This window comes from Lolium perenne, chromosome 5, assembly GCF_019359855.2.
Source record: "Lolium perenne isolate Kyuss_39 chromosome 5, Kyuss_2.0, whole genome shotgun sequence".
In the NCBI taxonomy this organism is placed as follows: Eukaryota; Viridiplantae; Streptophyta; class Magnoliopsida; order Poales; family Poaceae; genus Lolium; species Lolium perenne.
In genome coordinates this window covers 57,785,090-57,808,121 of record NC_067248.2, presented here as the reverse complement: position 1 = coordinate 57,808,121, position 23,032 = coordinate 57,785,090, and the positions used below count along the sequence as shown (strand labels likewise).

General features: G+C 39.7%; 1 protein-coding gene across 1 annotated transcript; it reads right to left on the bottom strand.

Moving 5' to 3' along the window:
- Positions 1-1,525: 1,525 nt before the first annotated feature.
- On the bottom strand, positions 1,526-5,495 carry LOC127299240 (uncharacterized). Its single transcript, XM_051329180.1, has 3 exons — positions 5,347-5,495; positions 3,737-4,168; positions 1,526-2,135 (listed from the first exon to the last, which is right to left on the bottom strand). The coding sequence occupies exons 1-3, from the start codon at positions 5,481-5,483 to the stop codon at positions 1,766-1,768; spliced, it is 939 nt and encodes a 312-aa protein (XP_051185140.1). The 5' UTR covers positions 5,484-5,495; the 3' UTR covers positions 1,526-1,765.
- Between the last annotated feature and the right edge of the window lie 17,537 nt (positions 5,496-23,032).

Below are 23,032 nucleotides of genomic sequence, written 5' to 3'. Positions count from 1 at the left end.
CCAATTGTCGCCATTTTGGCCCACCTCCTCCCCGACCACACACCAGTGAAGCTACGAGGGTAGAGAATATGGGAGAAAAAGAAAAAATTGTGCCACTGCCAATTGGGTCCCATGTGTCGTAAAATGGGGTTGTGACATAGGGAGATTGTGGGAGCAACTCACAAAATTTAGGGTATGCGAAGTATGGGGCCCTTACATGTCAAGTAGGGGTCCTATTTTAGCTAGGAATAAGAAGCATGGTATAGATAGGCACGGATGGGTCAAGCCACGAGAGAACTTTGTAAAGTTGAAGGTCGATGCAGGGTTTAGCATCGATGAAGGTGTTGGGAGCACGGGAGCAATTATCTGAGATGACCTGGGGTTATTTGTGGCAGCGAGCTGTTGTGGTATACCCTTCATCTCTAATCCATCAATGGCTAAGGCTCAAGCTCTCTTCTCGTCTGTCTACTACAACAATCTCTACTACGACAAGCTTTGGCTGGCTCCGGTGATGGAGGCACGAGGACGGAATCGCGTCTTTCCCTCGCGCTAGTGTTTGTAGTCGTCGCTAGGTGGTCCAGTGACCTATTTGTATTTTTTATTATTTTTAGACATCTTTGTACTGCTGTTGATGATTATTAATAGATCGGTGAAATTTTCGCAAACAAAAAATCCATCAATGGCTAAGGCTCAAGCTCTCCGCGACGGTCTATTTCGGTCTATTTCTCGCTGGCCAGGTGGGGTGCAATAGGATTGAGGTAAACTCGGATTGCATGGACATGATCCACGTGATGAATAGCGGCAGGAATTCTCTCGGATCGGCTGATGCTCTTTATGAAGAGTGCACTTTATTTTGTCGTAATTTTTCAGAGATTGTTCTCTCTCATTGTCCTATGAAAGCCAATATGGCCACTCATGTTCTAGCTAGCCCTTTGGAGGGCCCTATGTAGATTGTTTGGCAAAAGGAGCCCCCCCGAGTTTCCTGCTGGTGTTTTAGCAGATGATACATCTTTGATGCCTAAGTAACAAAATCCGACATTATGGCTTTCCTTAAAAAAAAAAGGTCCTATTTTGGGGGCTATTGCTGGAGACGCTCTAAGCCTTTACATCCCAATCAGGCAACAAAAGAAAACAAAAATGTAATAATTTTATTGGCATTTTTGTCTTGATAATACGTGGTTCCCAGAACTGAGCCCAAAATCTGAGAATGTATGTTTGCTACCCCCTGTCTTTGTATACAAGGCCACTGCATCAAGAAAGCAAAGTCATGATTAATCATCTGGAAAGTCCATCCAATCCTTGGCTGTGAAACCTGTTACATCTACATGATGTGCTTCTTTCTCATTACTACATGCAACATGCAACACTCGCATTACCATTGTACTAGGGAGAAACCAAACAAATTCCTCTTGGAAGAAAGAGTGGCCTTGTATTTGTAGAAAACCAGGAATTTGTTGTTTGGAATTGGATGCCTCTGGAGTTGGAACTGTGTATGAATTATAAGCTCATAAAAGATAATTAACCACATCATTAGACAAAACCATAGTACACGTTAACCACATCCATGGTAAATGCAGCAACCCAAACATGCGTAACTGGTGCGTGGTAATATCTCACTGTCTTCCATAATCCATACCAATAGCCCATACGTACTCCTGGGAGGTTTTTCATACAGAAAACCAGCTGAGAGCATCTTTGCAACCAAACGACCTGAACAGGTAAACTTCCTCTTCATCGGAGCAACTCATACGGCTGGCTGTTACCCTCCCGACTTTAGGTTCAGAAGCTATTTGCTGTCAGCGACCCTGAGGTAGTCGAGCCGGTACAGCTGTCCGCCTGCATGGTAAGCGTAACCAACCTTAGCCCCACCGCGGTTCCTCATGACAGTGCAGCCATGGGGGCCGAACGCGACACTGAAGCCACTGTCGGTGAGCTGGGTCACTGAGATGATGTTCTCGGTGAGCCCCGGGACGTAGCTGACACCAGGGACGGACAGCTGGGTGGAGCTCAGGGAACCCTTGCCACACACCTGAAGCGTTTCGCCTGTGTGAGTCCTGACAGGGCGGCCTGGGCGAGTGGCGGTGAAGTTTGTCAGGAGGTGCAGGTTGCCAGTCATGTGTTCAGCAGCATTTGAGACAATGTACCAGGCAGTTCCACTGATCAGATACAGGAGAAAAGGTTAGCATTCTTTGCAGCATAAATATCTTGCTATTCGGAAGTAGTTCAGCAAGGCAAATAGACAATTCATAGGTAACCCATCAGAGTAGAATGACTACATTTTTAAGTAGCATATCAGATTATCAGTAGACTAGTATAGTTAACTAAGTTAAACTGTGAACAATGTATACCATTTGAGAGTGGACTTTTGGAGCAGGTGCTTGGTGAGCACCCGTATCCATACCGTGTATACTGCATCAAGATTCGTGCAAATTCTTTTTGTTCCCTTCTCAAACAATTTCTCATTTTTGTATCTCTCACACCACACATTGTTTGAACAAAAAAAATTGCAGATCACGTAAACATGACAATTGGAACGTGGGAAAAATATTTTGGATTTTTTATTTTATTGTGTATATATATTTCAAGATTTTTTTTTGAATTTTTTGAAAATTTAAATTGCACAAAAAATTTCCGAACTATTTTATCCTATTCCATTTGTTATTTTTAAGTGACTTGCAAAAAAATCAAATCAAAATATGTAATATTTTGAGAGATATAGAAAAGAGAAAGTCAAAAAATGTGAGGGTGCGCAGAACGCACCTGCACTCTCACACTTTTCCCATACCATTTAGCTCTAACCTAGCAAAGCTATAAGAAATTGACTTGATAACAAACTACGGAAATTTTTGGGTACTACCACTTAAATACGGACAACTGATGGACAAACTGATTTGAGTGATCAGATCGATCATATTACCCTCACTTCAAACAAAGCCAAGGTCATATTACTGTTACTTCAAACCAAGCCAAGGTCAATTAACAAACTACACAGGTCTACAAACGCAATGCAAACTTTTTTCCGGTTTATGTTCCAGATATTAGTTCTTAGCACCATGTCCACGATATCTGCTGGTCATTGCATCATACATGGTGCGTGTGGTATAAAAAGAAAGCATAAATATAATTGACTATTCTAGTGACCATTCTGCATGTCTATAATTTCTTGTAATTCCATTTTCCCATGAGTGTCTGATCATTTGTAATTTTAATGTGTGAATTCTATGCAGCATCGTGTGTAAATTTGTATGCAGTTACCAGTCATGCACACAATATCTTGTAGTTTCAATTCGCCTTACTTGCCCTATCATTTGTAAATTTGTATGCAACTACCAATGTGAACCTCTTGACTTCTAGTGTGCGGCACATCAATTATAATTAGAGACACTTCCTAAGAAATATATGCAAAATTAATGCCATTCTATTTGTCCATGGCAGGCTGGCAGAGCTGCCTTAAATCGACATAGCTCATAAGGAATAACACAGTTGACACATAAAATTTTACTCAAACTTCCCTGCCCTAATAATACGTAGCTGTGATTTAGAATTACCTTACCCCTATGAGGCAAGGCAGAGCACAATCAAAAGAGTCCGAGAAACTAACAATGTTTTGGAGCCACACTTCCCTGCATGTAAATTACGTATCTGTGGACACACTTGACACCTTAGCATGTCCAAACGAATTAACTACAGTGACAACTTCTTAGCATACCGAGAAACCATAAGAGAAGTAAATCATTCAGGCAAGTAGCCATCATACCTAATGGCGTCGAGAAAGTCGAGCTCATACAGCTCGCTTTTAATGTGTCCTTTGCCAACAACAGTGCCATCAAGGCGTGCAATAGAACAGCCACCGCTTTCCACACTGACTTTAAGTTCTTGATTGGTAAGATTGGCAACAGCAACCATATTCACTGTGACCCCAGGAACATACCATACGTCGTCAAGCTTGATCCTGTTGCAGTTCACAGATCCCCGTGCGCAGACTTGCATAGGTGGCCCTGTCCCAGCGAGGCTTCGTACCCAACGGTCACACACAGGCTTGAGGTCATTCAGCAGGTTCAGATTGCCAGTTATGTGGTTTCCATTTATGACGAGATACCAAACAGCATCAGCTGCATTTGAACTGTCTTTGGTGGAGAGCTCAGCACGAGGATCAAGCATGGAGATCAGGGCAGCACTGTTCTTTTTCCTGAGGAATCAATTGTCAACACAGCAGTATAAACAACAAGATGGCATACACTGAAAATGAACAAAATCATAGGGACTTTCTTGAAAGACCTTATATAATGGAACGAGCACACCCGTAATATTTACTGTAACAAACATTTCTATCGGCTAATGTGTGAAATAACTGGCAAACAGGGTCCACGATACATCAAGATGCAATTACATAAAACCCAGAATATCAGCATTGCTCTGAGGCCCTAAGACGAGCATAGGATGCCAACATGCATGGGGCCAGTCAAAGTAATTAGCAACTGCGCCATATGAATTGTAAACTTCTTTCCCCCAGTGCTGGGGCCCTCTTTAGTGATGTATTATGCCTCGTTTGGAAATGCAGCCTGTGAGGCATATTTCACCTGGGACATGTACTTCAATAAAAAAAAAAACTGATGGATTGGTTCAACATGAAATGGTGATGCCCCGAGGTTCCCGGCCAAGCAAAATGCTTACAGGTTTCTTCCATAGATAAAGGTGTGCATTTCAAAAACTGTACACATGTGCACTAAATTTGTGTTTGAATTATCGGTTGAATACATGATAAATCTTCTACTACGAAAAGTCACAATTCCTATTTTTCACAGAGTTCGGAGCTAGAAGTCACCCCTTACTGTGGTCATTTCTGAACATTTTGTTTTCTGCACAAGCAGATTCAGCCCGAAACAAACATTTTCGACTAATTCCGTGAACCAACAAGAACCTAAGTTCCAAGGAAAATTTATCAGCAGTACAGACCTCCACAACATTTCACTGAAACTACAGTTTGGTACCCAACATATAATCTACAGATTTCTGATTTCAACCTAATTCACAGGGTTCAGTTTCTAGAATAGATCGCCCCTTTCTCTACCAATTACACAGATCCAACCCTTGGCCACAGTAAATTTAACCTGGTAGATGCATTTGGACTAACCATCCAACCCAGCAAGAACCCCGAACCAATTCCGTGCGCCACGGCATATCCCGCATATTCCTCCCAAATAAGCCAATAAACCCTAGACAGCCCCGAACCCCCACCTTATCTCATCAAAAGGCAAACCAGCCAAGGACAAGCCGCCCCGCACGCCATCCCCGTCGACGTCGTCGTGCGCGTGCGTGTGGGCGACGACCTGAGCGAGCGTCGATCGAGTCGACGTACGTACGTACCTGATGGCGTCGAGGAGGGCAGGGTTCTCGTCGGCGGGATCCACCTCGATCATCGTGAGCACCCTCCCGTCCTCGCCCACGACGTCGAGGATCGTCTCCGCCTTCGTCGCCGTCCGGTTCGCCCCCTTCTTCCCCATTGGCGGTGGTGGCGGTGGTGGCGGTGGTGGCGGTGGAGAGTTCTGGAAGCGGGTGGAGTGCAGCGGCGGACGGGTTGCAGCCTTGCGGGGAGTGGGCACGCTTCGAGTGCGTTCAAAATGGCCCACATAAGTGGACTGGGCTGGGCTGGGCTGGACTTGGCCACAAAGATAACCATGAAAAGGCTGAAGATAAGTCACGATGTTTCCATAAATGTCCAGCGATGGACTTAGTTCCAGATTATCTATTTTCCGATCTATGAAAAATTCTAATTCAAACTTGTCTAAGTTTGATCTGGTTATAAAAATAGTATATTATAGCTAGAATAACACATCTATATAGAATGAAAAATTCAATTAAACTGAATTTCTCATTTTTTTAATAATGTTTTATAACTCCTTTTCTTGGTGTCGTTGGTCCGCTGTTAGGGCATGTACAATGGTAGAGACTGCAAGCCATCTCTTAGCCCTACATGTCATCAAGAGAAGAAAATAGATACAAGTTGTATAATGCATTATCTAGTATTGTCATCCGTAGCATTAATGAGAATCAACTCTGTTTTAATAAGAAATTAAGTTGCTAAGCGATAAAATACGGTACAACGCATGAAATGGCCTTCTCTTGTTTTATAAGCGAGAATCTCTTAGCTAAGGGAAGACAACCTCTTATTTCTTATTTCTCTCTTACCCAACTAAGAAAAAAATTCAATATGGCAACTCTAAGAAAAGTATGATGTCAGTCAATTGTACGTGCCCTTAGGAAAGCAACTACGCAAGCAGCTCAATGGATTGAAGCACATGCATAGCTAGCTAGCAAGGTATGTGGTTGCATCCACCCGAAGGCCCAACCCGATCTTCTTGTCGCTGTCCTCGTCCTTGTGGACGATTTTGACGAGCTAGGGCATCAACAATGGCAGTAGGAAGAAAGCAACGATCCGTGACAAAAACATATTAACAATAGATGCGGAAAAGCTGATCTTCTCATCGGGAAAAGAAGATTTACGCTGAAATCGAGCCTTTTCGCGTTGAATGGAGCTCACGAGTGGCGGCCCCGTCATTGCTTTTATACTAGACTTGATCAATATTCTAGGTGCATGCTTGATAAAGAAGCTAGTATGACGTTCATATATATATATAGATGAAAATTTATGAAGCCCAAAACTTGTTAAATGGTTTACTTGTTGAACATAAAATTGGAATTAGCTTAGGTGAAGCTGGATTTTTAAACCTTTTCTGTGAGGATCCTCTAGGGTAAGAAAAAAAGGAACAAGAAACTATGAGTGCCACCAAGAAGGGAAGCTTAAATGGGGTGGAAAAAGAGAAAGGAGAACGTAAACAAGTGGAGGAGATTAAAAGTGTCTAATATTGAAATGATCATTTACTTAATCTTGAAAAATGTAGCTTGCATGAGTTATTATCTATGCTTAAAAATATTCAAGTGTGATCCCTCAATTAATATGCATTGAACGGGTTTTGGATCTACATGGCTGATCCTGTGATTAGAGAAAAGATTAATAGGAACAATAAGAGGCCATAATGCCACCTAAGCTTGGGGATATATGGGATCCAAAAATACAAGTCAGGGAGTCACCATATATAGGAAATATTACCATAGTTGTGCACTTGTGCTTGATTTGGGGTCTAGTGTGAGTGCTATACTGAAAACTTCATATGATACTCTAAACATTGGTCCTATCAAAAAATGCAATATTGATTTACATTTGTTGATTGTTCTACCAATCATGGTTTAGGTAGAACTAATAGTGTCATTGTTGAATTGCATATGACATTTGTGTCTGTGGATTTCATTATCATGGAGATGGAGCATAAAAATCCATGACCTATAATTTTTGGAAGACCTTTTCCTAGAACTACAAGTGTTGTCGTTTATTCAAGGGAGGTAAATGTCAAGTTTTAGTTCAAACATATGAAGTTCATGGAGCACTTCCCATGGAAGAACGAGGGAGAAAGAAATAATTTCTCCCATGATATGTGCACCTCCTAAATAAAAAGGTATAAATCATAGCTATATAGTTATAAATAAAATGCTTTGCAAGAAGCAACTTGGTTGTTTTTATTTCTGCTTGAGTCTTTGATGTCAGTTTATAGGTTCGATTGAGTTAAGTATCGGTATGTTCAGTTGAGCCAAATAAAGTGACAAGTTTAACCCACTTGAACTTTGAAAATGAACACAATTGCCTGGGGTGAACTTTACCTACTGTAAAAAAATCTCCATCAATTTCAGAAATTCTATATAAGATGTGATTTTTTTTTTCATCTTGAGTTCATCTTTAAAAAGGCATCTTCACGACGAGAAATTTGAAAAAAATCACACTATTATGATGATAGTTAATGATTAATAAGTTTCAATATCTAATGCATACATTGTCGGATCATTACCGAACACACTCTAACCTGAAAGAAAAAAAGGCGACCATGAAAAAACCTGTAGACAGTCAAGCAAAATGTTCATTTTTTACTCCACATTTTTTTAAAAATTTCTTACATAATTGTATGCTAGAAATCTCCTTATTGAGATATTTGTTAGGACATATCCAATAAATATTTCTACCAAACTATTAAATATATTTAAACATTAATGTGGATGTAAAAGATAAGGTTGCGTACAATTTTTTCAATGTACGGTAGAAAGAAAATTATTTTTTAAATACATTTGTTTAGTACAAGGTAAGTGTAATAATCAATGTACATTGCAACAAAAAATATTATTAACATTTTATATTTGATTAACTATGCTAACCGATGGAGAATCTATAAAAAATTGTAGTATAATAAAATAAGTTATACATAAGTATAAAATCGTTTAGTGTATATTATTTTATTTAACTTGCTCCGGATCCAAAATTTAACGAACATCTAACACACTGGTACCCCCCGGATTACCTGATATTACCATAACGCACACCTGCTAGTGCGTACACGTCCGCCCCAGTTTTCTGTCAATATGAGCCCACCTAGAATAGTCAGCTGCGTATATATAAAGCTCCACCCTCCCTTGTCACGTCTCTCAAACATCTCTCTGCTCACCACACCCCCTTCCCCTCCCATCCCGTCACCCCCATGCACATCTCCCCCACCGCTACGCTGGCACGAGCTCGTCGGTTTTTGTTCCGGCTGGGGAAGGAACGAGCGAGGGAGATACTTAGGCAATCCCTGCTGCTTGCACGTGTTGGATGAACTGGTATCGTAGTCTTGTCTTGGTTTCTGTAGCGTGCGTGGATGGGTCGATCCAGCAAGGTGCATGGTTGCGTTGCTACTTTCTTGGGTTGTGATGAACATCTTGCGAGGAATGGATTTGCATTGTGTTCATGCACGAATCATCTTCCTGCCTTTGCAACCACATATTAATGCTCGATTTTGCTAGTATATCCGGCAGCCGAGGCGATGTTGCATCTTGTTTTCTTCTCGTAGCAGATCAGGCAGCGAAGAGCTAGCTGTGTTAATCCGATGATATCTGCTACTCCTTTTCAATGATGTATCAAGAGAGACATGTTCTTACTTCATGTTGGAGATTTGGGTTATTTGTCTTTTGGGTCCGTTTCTTGGGTTCTCATGGATGAAGTGCGAGACTACGATGAATCTTTTTTTCTTCTCTTGGATTTCGCTCTTATTCATCTTCTCCGGCCTGGATCAAGTCCAGTAGCATATAGCGCAATGTGGACTTGTTTCTTGTTACAAAATGGATTTCTGGTTGCAGAGGAGGAAGAGCACGTGATGTTACACGCAGACGCAGATCTTTCTTTGGTAAATGCTCTGGTTTTGTATGTTCTCTTTTTCTTTTTCCCCGGTATGGCGGAACTGGGACGTGAGGTGTTTGTGCTATTAATAACCAGTTTCATTGTATGCAAGCCTCCATCATTGGTCATATGCCAGTTCCAATGTGATCGTCTCATGTCAACATTTCTGTAGCCCAAGGCGTTCGTTTATTGGTTTACCGTCAATCCACATGTTGCGTTGTGTGCTCCCTCGAATTGCACTGTGGAGTCCGCGCTTGCATCTCAGTTACCAGATTATCTCACAGTGTAATGGCCTATTTCTTTGGTTTACTGACGATTTCTGATCGCTGCCTTGTGTGCTCACGACGGCGCCGAGGGCTGCGTGTCGGTGAGCGTGGGCGCGTGTGGCCTGCCTCGCCAGACAACCATGAACATCGCCAAGGAGCCGGCCAAGACCGAAGTACTCTTCTAGTATATGCTTTCGCATGCAACCTCATCCTTCTCGGCTTGGTGCTACCAACAAGAACATGGATGCATGGATGGATTAAAAATCGAGCTACACTGCTAAGTTCGTTTCGTAGGAGGCCAAAAAAATCGGGCTGCTGCTTTTTTCAAACACACCAGCACTAGTAGAAAAATGGGGATCCATCTAAGTCATAAATACCGGTTTCCTTACGAACCGGTACTAAAGGGTGCATTAGTACCGGTTGCACTGCCCAGACCTTTAGTACCGGTTCGTAAGGACCTTTAATACCGGTTCGTGACACGAACCGGTACTAAAGGGTTCGCGTCAGCTGAAAAATAGAAAAGAAAATGATAGAAAATTCAAAAAAAAAATGTTTTCAGATTCTTCTATGTTATGCAACCTACTATTAGGGAAAATTAACAAATTTAAATTTTCACTTTTTTTGCAAAAAAGTTTTGAAAAATGGTAAAACTGCAATAACTTTTGCATGCGACGTCGAAAAAAAACGTATAATATATCAAAAAAAATTCGTGGAAAAAGTTACATCCGATTTCACCCGGGTTTACCCGGTTAGCCAATTTTTAGATTCTCAAAATTCCAAATGAAAATATAAAAGCAGGAAGATTTTAGGTTTTTCCCAAAAATTTAGAATTTTATATTTTCTTTATTTTTTAAAAATTAAAATTAATAATTATAAGATTTTTTGAATCCCAGAATATTACTATTACTTTTAGCAAATTATAAGATTTTCAAATTTTCAGGTTTAAGGTTTGGCAAAAAAAATATTAAAAAATTTAAAAATAAATAAAAATAATACAAATTAAAAAGTTAATTTTATTTATTTATTCAACATTATTATTACATCATTACTTTTGTTTATTAAAAAAATTATTTGCAATACAAATAATAAAGAAGTGTGACATTGACCAACATGTTAATAGGATTGATATGATAGTACTATCAACAACATGCGCGCGAAGCACTTGGAAGTGGGACGGAAAGGAACCCGGAAGTTAAGCGTGCTAGTGTTGGAGTAGTGTGAGGATGGGTGACCGACCGGGAAGTTTGACCAAGGGTAAGTAATTGACTAGAGATTAAGTGTAGTTAGAGAATAACGGAAATATTAAAAATTGTGAAAAAAATGGAGTGAAAAATAATTAGAAAAAAATGGATAAAAAAAATTAAACGAAATAGCCTTTTTGTGAAAAAAAAATAAAAAAAAGATCTCCAGCCCCGCGGGCACCTTTAGTACCGGTTCGTAAGGAACCGGTACTAAAGGTGGGAGGCTTTTAGTATCGAATAATTAGTACCGGTTCCAAAACCGGTACTAAAAGCCCTTTGGAACGGGTACTAAAGGGGGGTTTTTCTACTAGTGCAGGAATCAAACCTATATATGCACCGACGATTCATGGAACCATTAAGAGAGAAAAATAGAGAGAAGAGGCCATATGGGATCACCTACAAAGGACGATCGGAGGAGTGACCGCTCGCTCGCCTACGGCCGGTGAAACTTGATGACGGTGCTCGCCTCTGCCCAGGTGATCCAGCGTCATACCTTTTCCTCTCCTCCCCTCGCCAAAGTCAATCTCTGTTGACCTATCCAATGCTCTAGACAATTTTTAGGCTAATACACCAAACCTAACACACGTCAAAATTTATTTGTTCGCTTGTAGGAGCTAGTCAGCACGGAAAGTGTCTTTGGCACATGAGCACCAGTGCTCCTGTTTTCTAAAAATCATATTTTCGAATTCCAAAAAAATTGATATTAAATACCCACATAGATATAAACATTTCGAAGATATGGTGTGAATTTTGTAGAAAAATATGTTGTATTTTGAGCTATACAAAAAAGACAAATTTCTGACAAATATATGCCACTATACGTAGCAATAAATTTGTTTTTTCCTGTAGCTCAAAATACAATGCAATCTCTAACAAAACTTTGCACGAGTATTCATGACATAGGTATGTATTCACGGAATAAATGTGACGATTTTTTAAAACGTGGATATACAGTTTTTAAATATTTTAAAAATCAGGGAGCACTGGTGCTCATGTGCACCAAATTTGCTTCCCTAGTCAGCACCACTAACTTTGTGTCATACATTGGAGCAAGCCAAAATGATCAACCATGGCGAGTCTAGATATATTGTAGTCTCTCTGTAATGGAACCTCCCCTAGCTGTAGCAAAAGTTACGGTTCATTTTTTATACTATGTATATTTATTCAAAAAATTGACATGAAAAGTTGTGTAGAAAAAACATCTTGATGAGCCTTGCAAGTCGCTAGCAAGTCGTGCGTATGCGAAATTTGCAGGATTCATAATATTTTGATGATAGTTAGTGATTAATAATTTTCAATATCTAGTGCATGAATCGTCAGATTATTATTAAACACACTCTAACCTGAAAGAAAAAAGTTGACCACGGAAAAACCGGTAGACAGTTAAGCAAACGGTTCAATTTATACTCCAAAAGTTTTTATAAGTTCTCTTACATAACAGTGCACTAGAAATCTGTTGGGGTTCGTTGCATAGAAAACAAAAAATTTCCTACCGCAAAGACGAATAAATCCAAGATCTAATCTATGTAACACCCAAGATCTAATCTATAAGATCGGAGCAACGAGATTGATGTGAGACTAACCCTCGAAGATTTCCAGAGCCTACGAGATTAGATCTCGTTGTTGGTGTAGACGATCGTCCCCGGTGCTGCAATCCGGCAGCACTTCCATACTCGGTCGCGCGTACGGTGTCGATGAAGCCCGTCCTCTCCCCGTTCCAGCGGGCAGTGGAGGTGTGGTAGATCCCCTCGGAATCCCAGCAGCACGACGACGTGGTGGTGGAGGTGGAGGAGAAATTCCTGCAGGGCTTCACCAAGCCTGCGCAGGAAGAAGAAGGGGGGAGAGAGGGGCGGCTAGGGCTTGGGGGGATGATGTGCTGTGCCCCAGCCCTCCCCTCCCTCTTATATAGGCGTGGGGGGGCTGCCTTGGCCCCCCTCCAAGCCTTTGGGTCGGCCAAAACAAGGGGGGCAACTTCCCCCCCAAGTTAAGCCCCTATTTTCAAGGGATTTGATCTTATCCACTTGGTACAGCCACATGGGCCTTAGGGGGCTGGTGTGCCTGGCCCATGTGGGCCTATGTGACCCCCTTCGGTCCATGTTGGTCGTCCGGGATAGGTGGGCCCCACTATGGTACCCTCCGGAACCTTCTAGAACCTCCGGTACAATACCGAAAAATCCTGAACTTTTCCGGTAACCCTGAAAATGACTTCCCATATATGAATCTTATTCTCCAGACCATTCCGGACCTCCTCATGATGTCCTGGATCCCATACGAGACTCCGAACAAACTTCGTCTCCATACCATATTCGATATCTACTTATGCGACATCGAAACTTAAGCGCGTCACCCTACGGTTCGCGAACTATGCAGACATGGTCGAGACTCCTCTCCGAGCAATAACCAATAGCGGGATCTGGAGATCCATAATGGCTCCCACATATTCAACGATGACTTAGTGATCGATTGAACCATTTACATACGATGCCAATTCCCTTTGTCACGCGATATTTTACTTGTCCGAGGTTCGATCATCGGTATCTCCATACCTTGTACAACCTCGTTACCGACAAGTACTCTTTACTCGTACCGTGGTATATCATCTCTTATGATCCAATCATATGCTTGCAAGCTAATCATACGACATTTCACCGAGAGGGCCCAGAGTATATCTATCCGTCATCAGGATGGACAAATCCCACTATTGATCCATATGCCTCAACTCACACTTTCCGAATACTTAATCCCATCTTTATAACCACCCATTTACGCAATGGCGTTTGATGTAATCAAAGTACCCTTCCGGTGTAAGTGATTTACATGATCTCATGGTCGAAGGACTTAGGCAACTATGTATCGAAAGCTTATAGCAAATTAAACTTAATGACTTGATCTTATGCTACGCTCATTTGGGTGTGTGTCCATTATATCATTCACCTAATGACATAACCTTGTTATTAATAACATCCAATGTTCATGATCACGAAACCATGATCATACATTAATCAACAAGCTAGTTATACAAGAGGCTTACTAGGGACTCCTTGTTGTTTACATAACACACATGTATCAATGTTTCGGTTAATACAATTATAGCATGAGATGTAAACATTTATCATGAACACTAAGATATAACAATAACTAATTTATTATTGCCTCTTGGGCATATCTCCAACAGTCTCCCACTTGCATTAGAGTCAATAATCTAGTTTACATTTGAAAAGATATAACACCTTGGCCTTCTGGTGCTTATCATGTTTTGCTCATGGGAGAGGTTTTTAGTCAACGGATCTGACTGTTCAGAAACGTATGTATTTTGCAATTCATCTGCGTCTCTACGCATCACTCATTTTTCAAATGAGCCGGCATTAATTGTATATGCTTAGTCCTCTGGTGGAACCTTAATTCCGCGGTCTGAAAATAAGTCACTAATATTGTCATACACAATATAGCTTCAAAGTTCTGACACTATCGGAACTACACCAAGTTCTCAAAGAACTCCTCGACTTAACATCCTCAATCATTGTCAAAACAATGACATACTCTGCATTCGTTTGTAAAATCCGTCACAATATTTAGAACTGATCTAAATCTAGCATAGACTTCTTCTATCTCATTGTGCTACCTTTTAAATAACACTTAGCCTAATTGAGATTGAAATTTTATTTTTATATGTGATCAAACTAATATCGGTGCAACACCTTACAGCGATTTGTTTGTCATTACCCCATACAAAAACTATATATATATATCCTTGGTTCTTCTAAAGCACTCAGGGATATTCTTACTGTTGTCCAATGATCATTACATGAATCATTCTGGTATATGCTCGTAACACTTTAGAGCACATGACATCTGACTTTGTACATATTATTCGTGATCTAAAATCACTCATCTGTTTTTACTCATCGAGTGTCAAATACACTCAAGTCCTGTTAAACCTTCACATGGAAAAGAACACCTTCGTAATATTTTTATATTGAACCACTTCAATATTCATTCTATGTACTTTGACTTAAACTTATTATGTGTTTCAATCTATCTTCATAGATCTTGACACTAAATATGTTTGAGTCCATATCCTTTCATTAAAGTTAATTCTCAATGAAACCTTTTAGTCACATCAAATATATAATTACATCAATTATAATTAATGATATGTCATCCACATATAATATTATAACTATGTCTCAGCGCTCCCACTTAATTTCTTGCAAATGCAATCATCTTCATCGTTTCTGATGAAATCACAACTCTTTGATTATTTCATCCGGTGAAGATTCCAACTCCGTGATACTCACTTCATCCAATTGAAGTTTGTATACTTGTCTAGTGTTCCACGGATCAGCAAAACTCTTGGTTGTATCTAGTACACACTTCTAGTAAGGAATGTATTTCTGCCATCCTACTATCATATCTCATAAAAGGAATATGTAGCGATTACTAGAATAATCCACATAGACTATAAGCATTGCTACGGAAGATCTAATCTTTTCGTAGTCAACTCTTTGAACTTTGTCGTAAACAACTTTCCGACAAGTTGAGCTTCTTCAAGGATATTCCATCCAAGTCCATAAATTTTATAGATCCATCTACTTTCAAAAAGTGTTCACCTATCTTGGATTTCATGGCGCATAGCCATTTTAACGGAGTCAGGGCCCATCATAACTTCTTTGTATGTAGTTGGTTTATCATTGTTCAAAATCAATCCTTTGTCCACAAATCATTCATTTGATCACAAAGTAAACCACATCTACAAGGTTCAATAGGTACTTTGATCTCCATGACTATAACACTTTGTAGACATGGGAGCCATGATCATCGTGGCCGCTTAAGGAACCATTTCCGATGCTGCGCTACTCTGATCATCATGCTCAGGTTCATGAACCTTATCAAGTTCCATTGTCCTCCCACTCAAATACTTCGCTACAAAACAATTTCTTGGAAATAAGCAAGTAACATTAACAAACACTTTTGTCTTTTACTTCATAGTGGGAAGAATTCCCAATTAGATTCTCTGGGATAACCAACAAAGATATTCATCCGATTTTGGTTGTAAACTTATTTACTTATGCTATGCATACCAAAATTTAAGAAATGACTATTAGGGTTTATACCCATGCCATAACTCGTATGGTGTCATTTCAACGGATTATGATGATGCTCTATTTAGTGTAAAAGCGTTAGTCTCTAAAGCATAATCCACAAAAATATAATGGCGTCATTTTATTTTATCTCATCATTAACCCAACAAGGTTTGGATACGTCTCTCGGATATTCCATCATCACTATGATACTCCAAGAAACGTGAGGTTGTAGAACGATTTCATAACTCTCTTAGATGTTCGCTAAAACTCGTAATTCAAATATTTCCACCATGATCCAATCACAGATATTTGACTTTTCTATTACGATGATTTCCACTTCATGCTGAAATTTATTTGAATCCATTCAAATGTTTCAAACTTCTTCCTTATGGAATAAATATATCCACATATATATACTCAATCCATTGTTGGAAGTTTTCATGAAGTAGAAGAATCTCCCGCACACAACTATGCCCAGTGAACCACATACACCATCATGTATGTTTCCACTAAGTTAGTTGCACGTTCAACTCTTGGCCTATGAACGGTATTTAAGTCACTCTTTTTAGAAGAGATTTGCAAGCGCCAAACGATTCAAAAATCGAATGACTCCAAAAGTCCATTTGCATGGAGTTCCTTCATGCATTCCTTTCTAACATGACCTAAATGGCGGTTCCACTAATGAGTGGAATTCACATCATTTGCCTTATGGCATTTTAGCGTCAGTGTTATGTATGTGTGCTTCATCATAAAGATTTATAATAACTTATCCATCGTACATGGAGTAATTTCATAATTTGAACAACTCATTGTTTTCATTTGACCAGAGCAAAATAACAATTATTAAGTTCTTTATTATAAATTCTAAGGGCTAGGTAGAATGCCAACGACAAACATAATAACACTTTATTATATTCCAGAAGTGCATTATTACCATATTCCTTATCAGTCACTTAGGCCATCGTATTCTTGTATTGCGTTGTACTTTATGACATTTCATACCAACCAATCTGGTACTAATACCCAAGAATTTTATTATGTGACCAAACAAGGAATACATCCATAACATGTATATCATCTATATACCTGAGCAAGACTTTCTAGTCTTTTTCTTTCTTTAAGCCAAAATATCTTTTTTAGTTTCTCTTTTAGCTTTCCTCATTCTCAGAAAAACACTTCACCTTCAATAACTTCTAGGTCCATTGGTCAAATACCAATAACTTTGAGTTTTTTTACTTTGAAGTTTTGATCATCATATGACAAGTGTTCTAGATTTCACTATTAGTAATTTTGTAACACGATGAACAATTTCACTCATAATTTTATCCATTATATCATGACGACTTTCCGAGACCATATCTGTACATGCTAGGCTCGTAAAGTTTAACCTCAGCATTCGCATGTGCAAATCTGGCTTGCACCCGTTGTATGCACACGTAGAATCTATAACACCCGATCATCACGTGATGCTTCGAAACGACGAGTCTTAGCAACGGTGCATACTAAGGACGATCACTTCATGGATATGCGAATATCGTTAGTGCCCAACTAGTTGGAGGATTAGGACGCCTGGCGTCTTCAACCTTCGTACATTCCCATAAAACTTATGAGTTTATGTAGTCTCACTAGATTATATTCTATCATCTTGCAATAAGGTCTTATATCTCACATATATCTCATACCTTGCTTATTTCTGAAAACAAAATTTCCAGCTCCTTACTTTTCAAACGGATTTGAACTTCAAGTTTCACGGAGACAAGATGATTTAAGGTACTAATTGAAACCATTGCTCTTTGAATCATCAATGTGAGGTTTACTAAAAGTTTGCATTAGGACTTAATCATATCTTGATTATTTAACAATACGGTACCAGTCTGTAAAGTTACTTGTCAGACTTAACAGTATTTCTATCTCAATTACAAGACTAGCGCATGGTAGATAACGGATGCCAATTCTACAAATTTAATTCAAAATACTATTCAGACTATGTTCATGATAATTAGTTTATGTTTTAATCTAATTACTAATGAACTCCCACTTAATACAACATCCCTCATAGTTGTTAAGTGGCACACGATCCACATTCACTACACCAAAACCGATCATCACGTGAGATGATGTAGCTTCAATGGTGAACATCAACATGTTGATCATATCATCCATATGACTCGTGTTCAACCTTTCGGTTTCCGTTGTCCCGAGGCCATGTCTGTACATGCTAGGCTCGTCAAGCAAACCCAAGTATTTCCGCGTGTGCAACATGGCTTACACCCGTTGTATGTGAACGTAGAATCTATCACATCCGATCATCACGAGATTCTTCGAGACGACGAACTGTAGCAACGGTGCATATGAGGGGAGAATACTTTATTATCTTGATATTAATGTGAGGGATCATCTTATAATGCTACCGTCGCGATCTAAGCAAGATAAGATGCATAAAGGATTAACATCACATGCAATTCATAATATGTGATATGATATGGCCTTTCTTTTTGTGCTTTTGATCTCCATCTCCAAAACACATGAGCATGATCTCCATCATCACCAGCATTGCACCAAGGTCCATAGCGCCGCTTCATGGTTGTCCATCACTTATAGGTACTACAACAACTACTTGAAATAAAGCTATTACATGATGAATAGACACGCAGGTCTTAACAAATTTGAAGACAACCATTAGGCTCCTGCCGGTTGCCATAATACAATAATGAACATCTCATACATCAAATATAATCATCATCACATCATGGCCATATCACATCACCAAACCCTCCAAAAACAAGTTAGACGCCTCTAATTTGGTTTGCATATTTTACGTGGTTTAGGGTTTTCGAGTAAGATCCAATCTACCTACGAACATGAACCACAACGGTGATACTAGTGTTGACAATAGAAAGTGCAAATTGGAATCTTCACTATGGTGGGAGAGACAGACACCCGCAAAGCCACTTATGCAATACAAGTTGCATGTCAAGCGTGGAGCAAGTCTCATGAGACGCGGTCATGTAAAGTTAGCCCGGGCCGCTTCATCCCACCATCCCGCAAGATGCAAAGTACACAAACTAAAGCAACAAAAACATCACCGCCCACAAAACCATTGTGTTCTACTCGTGCAACAGATCTATGCATAGACATGGCTCTGATACCACTGTTGGGGTTCGTTGCATAGAAAACAAAAAATTTCCTACCGCAAAGACGAATAAATCCAAGATCTAATCTATGGAACACCCAAGATCTAATCTACAAGATCGGAGAAACGAGATTGATGTGAGACTAACACTCGAAGATTTCTAGAGCCTACGAGATTAGATCTCGTTGTTGGTGTAGACGATTGTCCCCGGTGCTGCAATCCGGCAGCACTTCCGTACTCGGTCGCGCGTACGGTGTCGATGAAGCCCGTCCTCTCCCCGTTCCAGCGGGCAGCGGAGGTGTGGTAGATCCCCTCGGAATCCCAGCAGCACGACGGCGTGGTGGTGGAGGTGGAGGAGAAATTCCTGCAGGGCTTCGCCAAGCCTGCGCAGGAAGAAGAAGGAGGGAGAGAGGGGCGGCTAGGGCTTGGGGGGATGATGTGCTGCGCCCCAGCCCTCCCCTCCCTCTTATATAGGCGTGGGGGGCTGCCTTGGCCCCCCCCCCTCCAAGCCTTTGGATCGGCCAAAACAAGGGGGGCAACTTCCCCCCCCCCCCCCCCCAAGTTAAGCCCCTATTTTCAAGGGATTTGATCTTATCCACTTGGTACAGCCACATGGGCCTTAGGGGGCTGGTGTGCCTGGCCCATGTGGGCCTATGTGACCCCCTTCGGTCCATGTTGGTCGTCCGGGATAGGTGGGCCCCACTATGGTACCCTCCGGAACCTTCTAGAACCTCCGGTACAATACCGAAAAATCCTGAACTTTTCCGGTAACCCTGAAAATGACTTCCCATTATGAATCTTATTATCCAGACCATTCCGGACCTCCTCGTGATGTCTTGGATCCCATCCAAGACTCCGAACAAACTTCGTCTCCATACCATATTCGATATCTACTTATGCGACATCGAACCTTAAGCGCGTCACCCTACGGTTCGCGAACTATGCAGACATGGTCGAGACTCCTCTCCGAGCAATAACCAATAGCGGGATCTGGAGATCCATAATGGCTCCCACATATTCAATGATGACTTAGTGATCGATTGAACCATTTACATACGATGCCAATTCCCTTTGTCACGCGATATTTTACTTATCCGAGGTTCGATCATCGGTATCTCCATACCTTGTGCAACCTCGTTACCGACAAGTACTCTTTACTCGTACCGTGGTATGTGATCTCTTATGATCCAATCATATGCTTGCAAGCTAATCAGACGACATTCCACCGAGAGGGCCCAGAGTATATCTATCCGTCATCAGGATGGACAAATCCCACTGTTGATCCTTATGCCTCAACTCACACTTTCCGAATACTTAATCTCATCTTTATAACCACCCATTTACGCAATGGCGTTTGATGTAATCAAAGTACTCTTCCGGTGTAAGTGATTTACATGATCTCATGGTCGAAGGACTTATAGCAAATTGAACTTAATGACTTGATCTTATGCTACGCTCATTTGGGTGTGTGTCCATTATATCATTCACCTAATGACATAACCTTGTTATTAATAACATCCAATGTTCATGATCACAAAACCATGATCATCCATTAATCAACAAGCTAGTTATACAAGAGGCTTACTAGGGACTCCTTGTTGTTTACATAACACACATGTATCAATGTTTTGGTTAATACAATTATAGCATGAGATGTAAACATTTATCATGAACACTAAGATATAACAATAACTAATTTATTATTGCCTCTTGGGCATATCTCCAACAAAATCTTCCTATTGATATATTTTTTATTACATATCCAATAGAGATATATATATATATATATATAAACTATTAAAGATATTTAAACATTAATGTAGATTTAAAAAATAAGAATGCATACAATTTTATCAATAAACAGTAGAAAGAATATTGCTTTTTTTTAGGGAGTGACTAGACAACAGCCATCTGTTTTCTAATTGGGAAACAGGCACTTTTTCTAGCCAATTAAATGATGACAACTGTCAACTTATAAAACTCAATGAATAAGCCTCGGTTAAAAAAGTGGCTGTTTCACCCAGAGAAAACAAGACAGATTCTTGAACAACCCACATTCAGCATCCCAGTTATTTAACTGAGTTGTAACGGCTTCTTTAAGCCCAGAACAATAAAATTCAGAAAATAAAACAAAAGGGATAGAAGCATATAAAACAGAACTGGGCATCCCCTTGTAAGACCAAACACGCCTATAAGATCTTCTCCAGTAGCCTGCAAGCGGCGTTGCCGCAACAGTCATGCAAAAGCTACATCAGGACAAAATGAGTGATGGAATCAGATTGGAATTAACCAAAACTCAGTCCCGCATCCCGTGCCGCTTGACACCCTTATTCTCTAGCAAGAAAACTATCTCACCTGCTCCAACCGCAAAAAGCTGCCACTGCTCCTCATCCACAATTCGTGTAAAAACTATGGGAGATCGAGACGCTTCCACAAGAAGAATGGAGGAAATAGCCAAGGCAAATCAGCGATTGCCTGAAGTCATTTCTGTTATGTAGAGTATTAAGAGAGATAGTACTAGCTGGTCATGCCATAGCCAAGACTTTGCTGGAGTCTGGCACCAGCACGCGCCGACACACATTCAGCAACTTGTATTGAATGATTGTAAAACTATCGTATATGAATGAAAGCCTCTCTTGCACTTAAAATCACTAAACACTAAGATACCCACTTAACAAGGGTGATCAAAGTTAAAATAAAGAAGTTTCAGCTCTCATGATATTAAGATAGAAAAGTGACAATGAATCACATGTTTTGGGTGGCGTTGCACTAGTGTTTAAAAGGAAAATTTTCGTAAGCAAAAAAATCATATTACATAGAATGGGATGGTATTGGAAGAGGGAGGGAGAATTATATTATGATTTAGGAGTGAAAGAAGATACTGATCCAATATTGTATTAAAAAAAAAACGATGCTCACGATTTATGAATAAGACATAGATAGTGGATGACTAAATCAAAAGGAGGTGGATGATGAACTCAAGAGTCAGATCAAGAAATTCAAAACAAAAGAATGATGATTGAGCTTTGAAATGCCGAGAAATGAGTGACTGAAAAACTAAAGTATTAAAGGGAGATTAAAAAATGCCAAGAAATGAGTGATGAAGAACTGTACAAACTGAGCTACAAAGATCTAAAAAATGAACAACTAAGATATTGAGTAAGTGCCAAAAAATGAGTGACTGAAATAATGAGAGACTTAAGAAAATGTGATGAACTAAGGAAATTGTAATGAAAATAGGAACTAGAAATACTTATGATTGAAAACTACGGACAAATAAATTGAATGAATACTGAAACATATGACTGAGAAAAAAGGAAGATTTTTTATAATGACAAGAAAACTGAGAAATGAATGACGATGCAAACTGAGTTATAAATGTAAGTGAGAAATGATGAATGACAAGTCAATTTGGACTGAATATCAAAGCATGATAGACTGAGCATTGAGGGCTGATGATACTGACAAACTTAAGAAATTAAGCTGAGGAACTGAGGTGTTGTGACACTGAAATGACCTTGAATATCGAAAACTGGAAAATGAAGAATAAGAGCTATAAACAGACTAACTGAATAGAATGAAGACTAAAGACTGAATTCAACAAATGAGAATATAGAGGAATTAAAAAATGAAATTAAGACAGAGAAACTGAAAATGGAATATTGAATTGACTGAAACATCATAAACTTAGTTACTAAAAAATTAAAGACATCAGTTAATAAATAATGAATGAAGACTGAGATCTGAAAGAAACTGAAGAAATGAAAAAAATACTGAAGAACTTAAGACTGAGCAAATAACAAGAAAGAAACTGAATTACTGAGCAAGTTTAACTGAAGAAATGAAAATCTGAAACTTAGCAAATATAGACAGAGAGATACAGAAAACTGAGAGACGGCACAAATATAACTGAGTGAATTCGAAAAAATAAGGGTGACATGCATGATAATAATTATTGAAAGACTAAAAAGCTGATAGACTGAGAAAATGTAATGGAACACTAAAGACACTGAAAAAAGAGGATAATTGGGAAACTAAGTCACTGAAAAATTTGACTGAGAGATTAATGG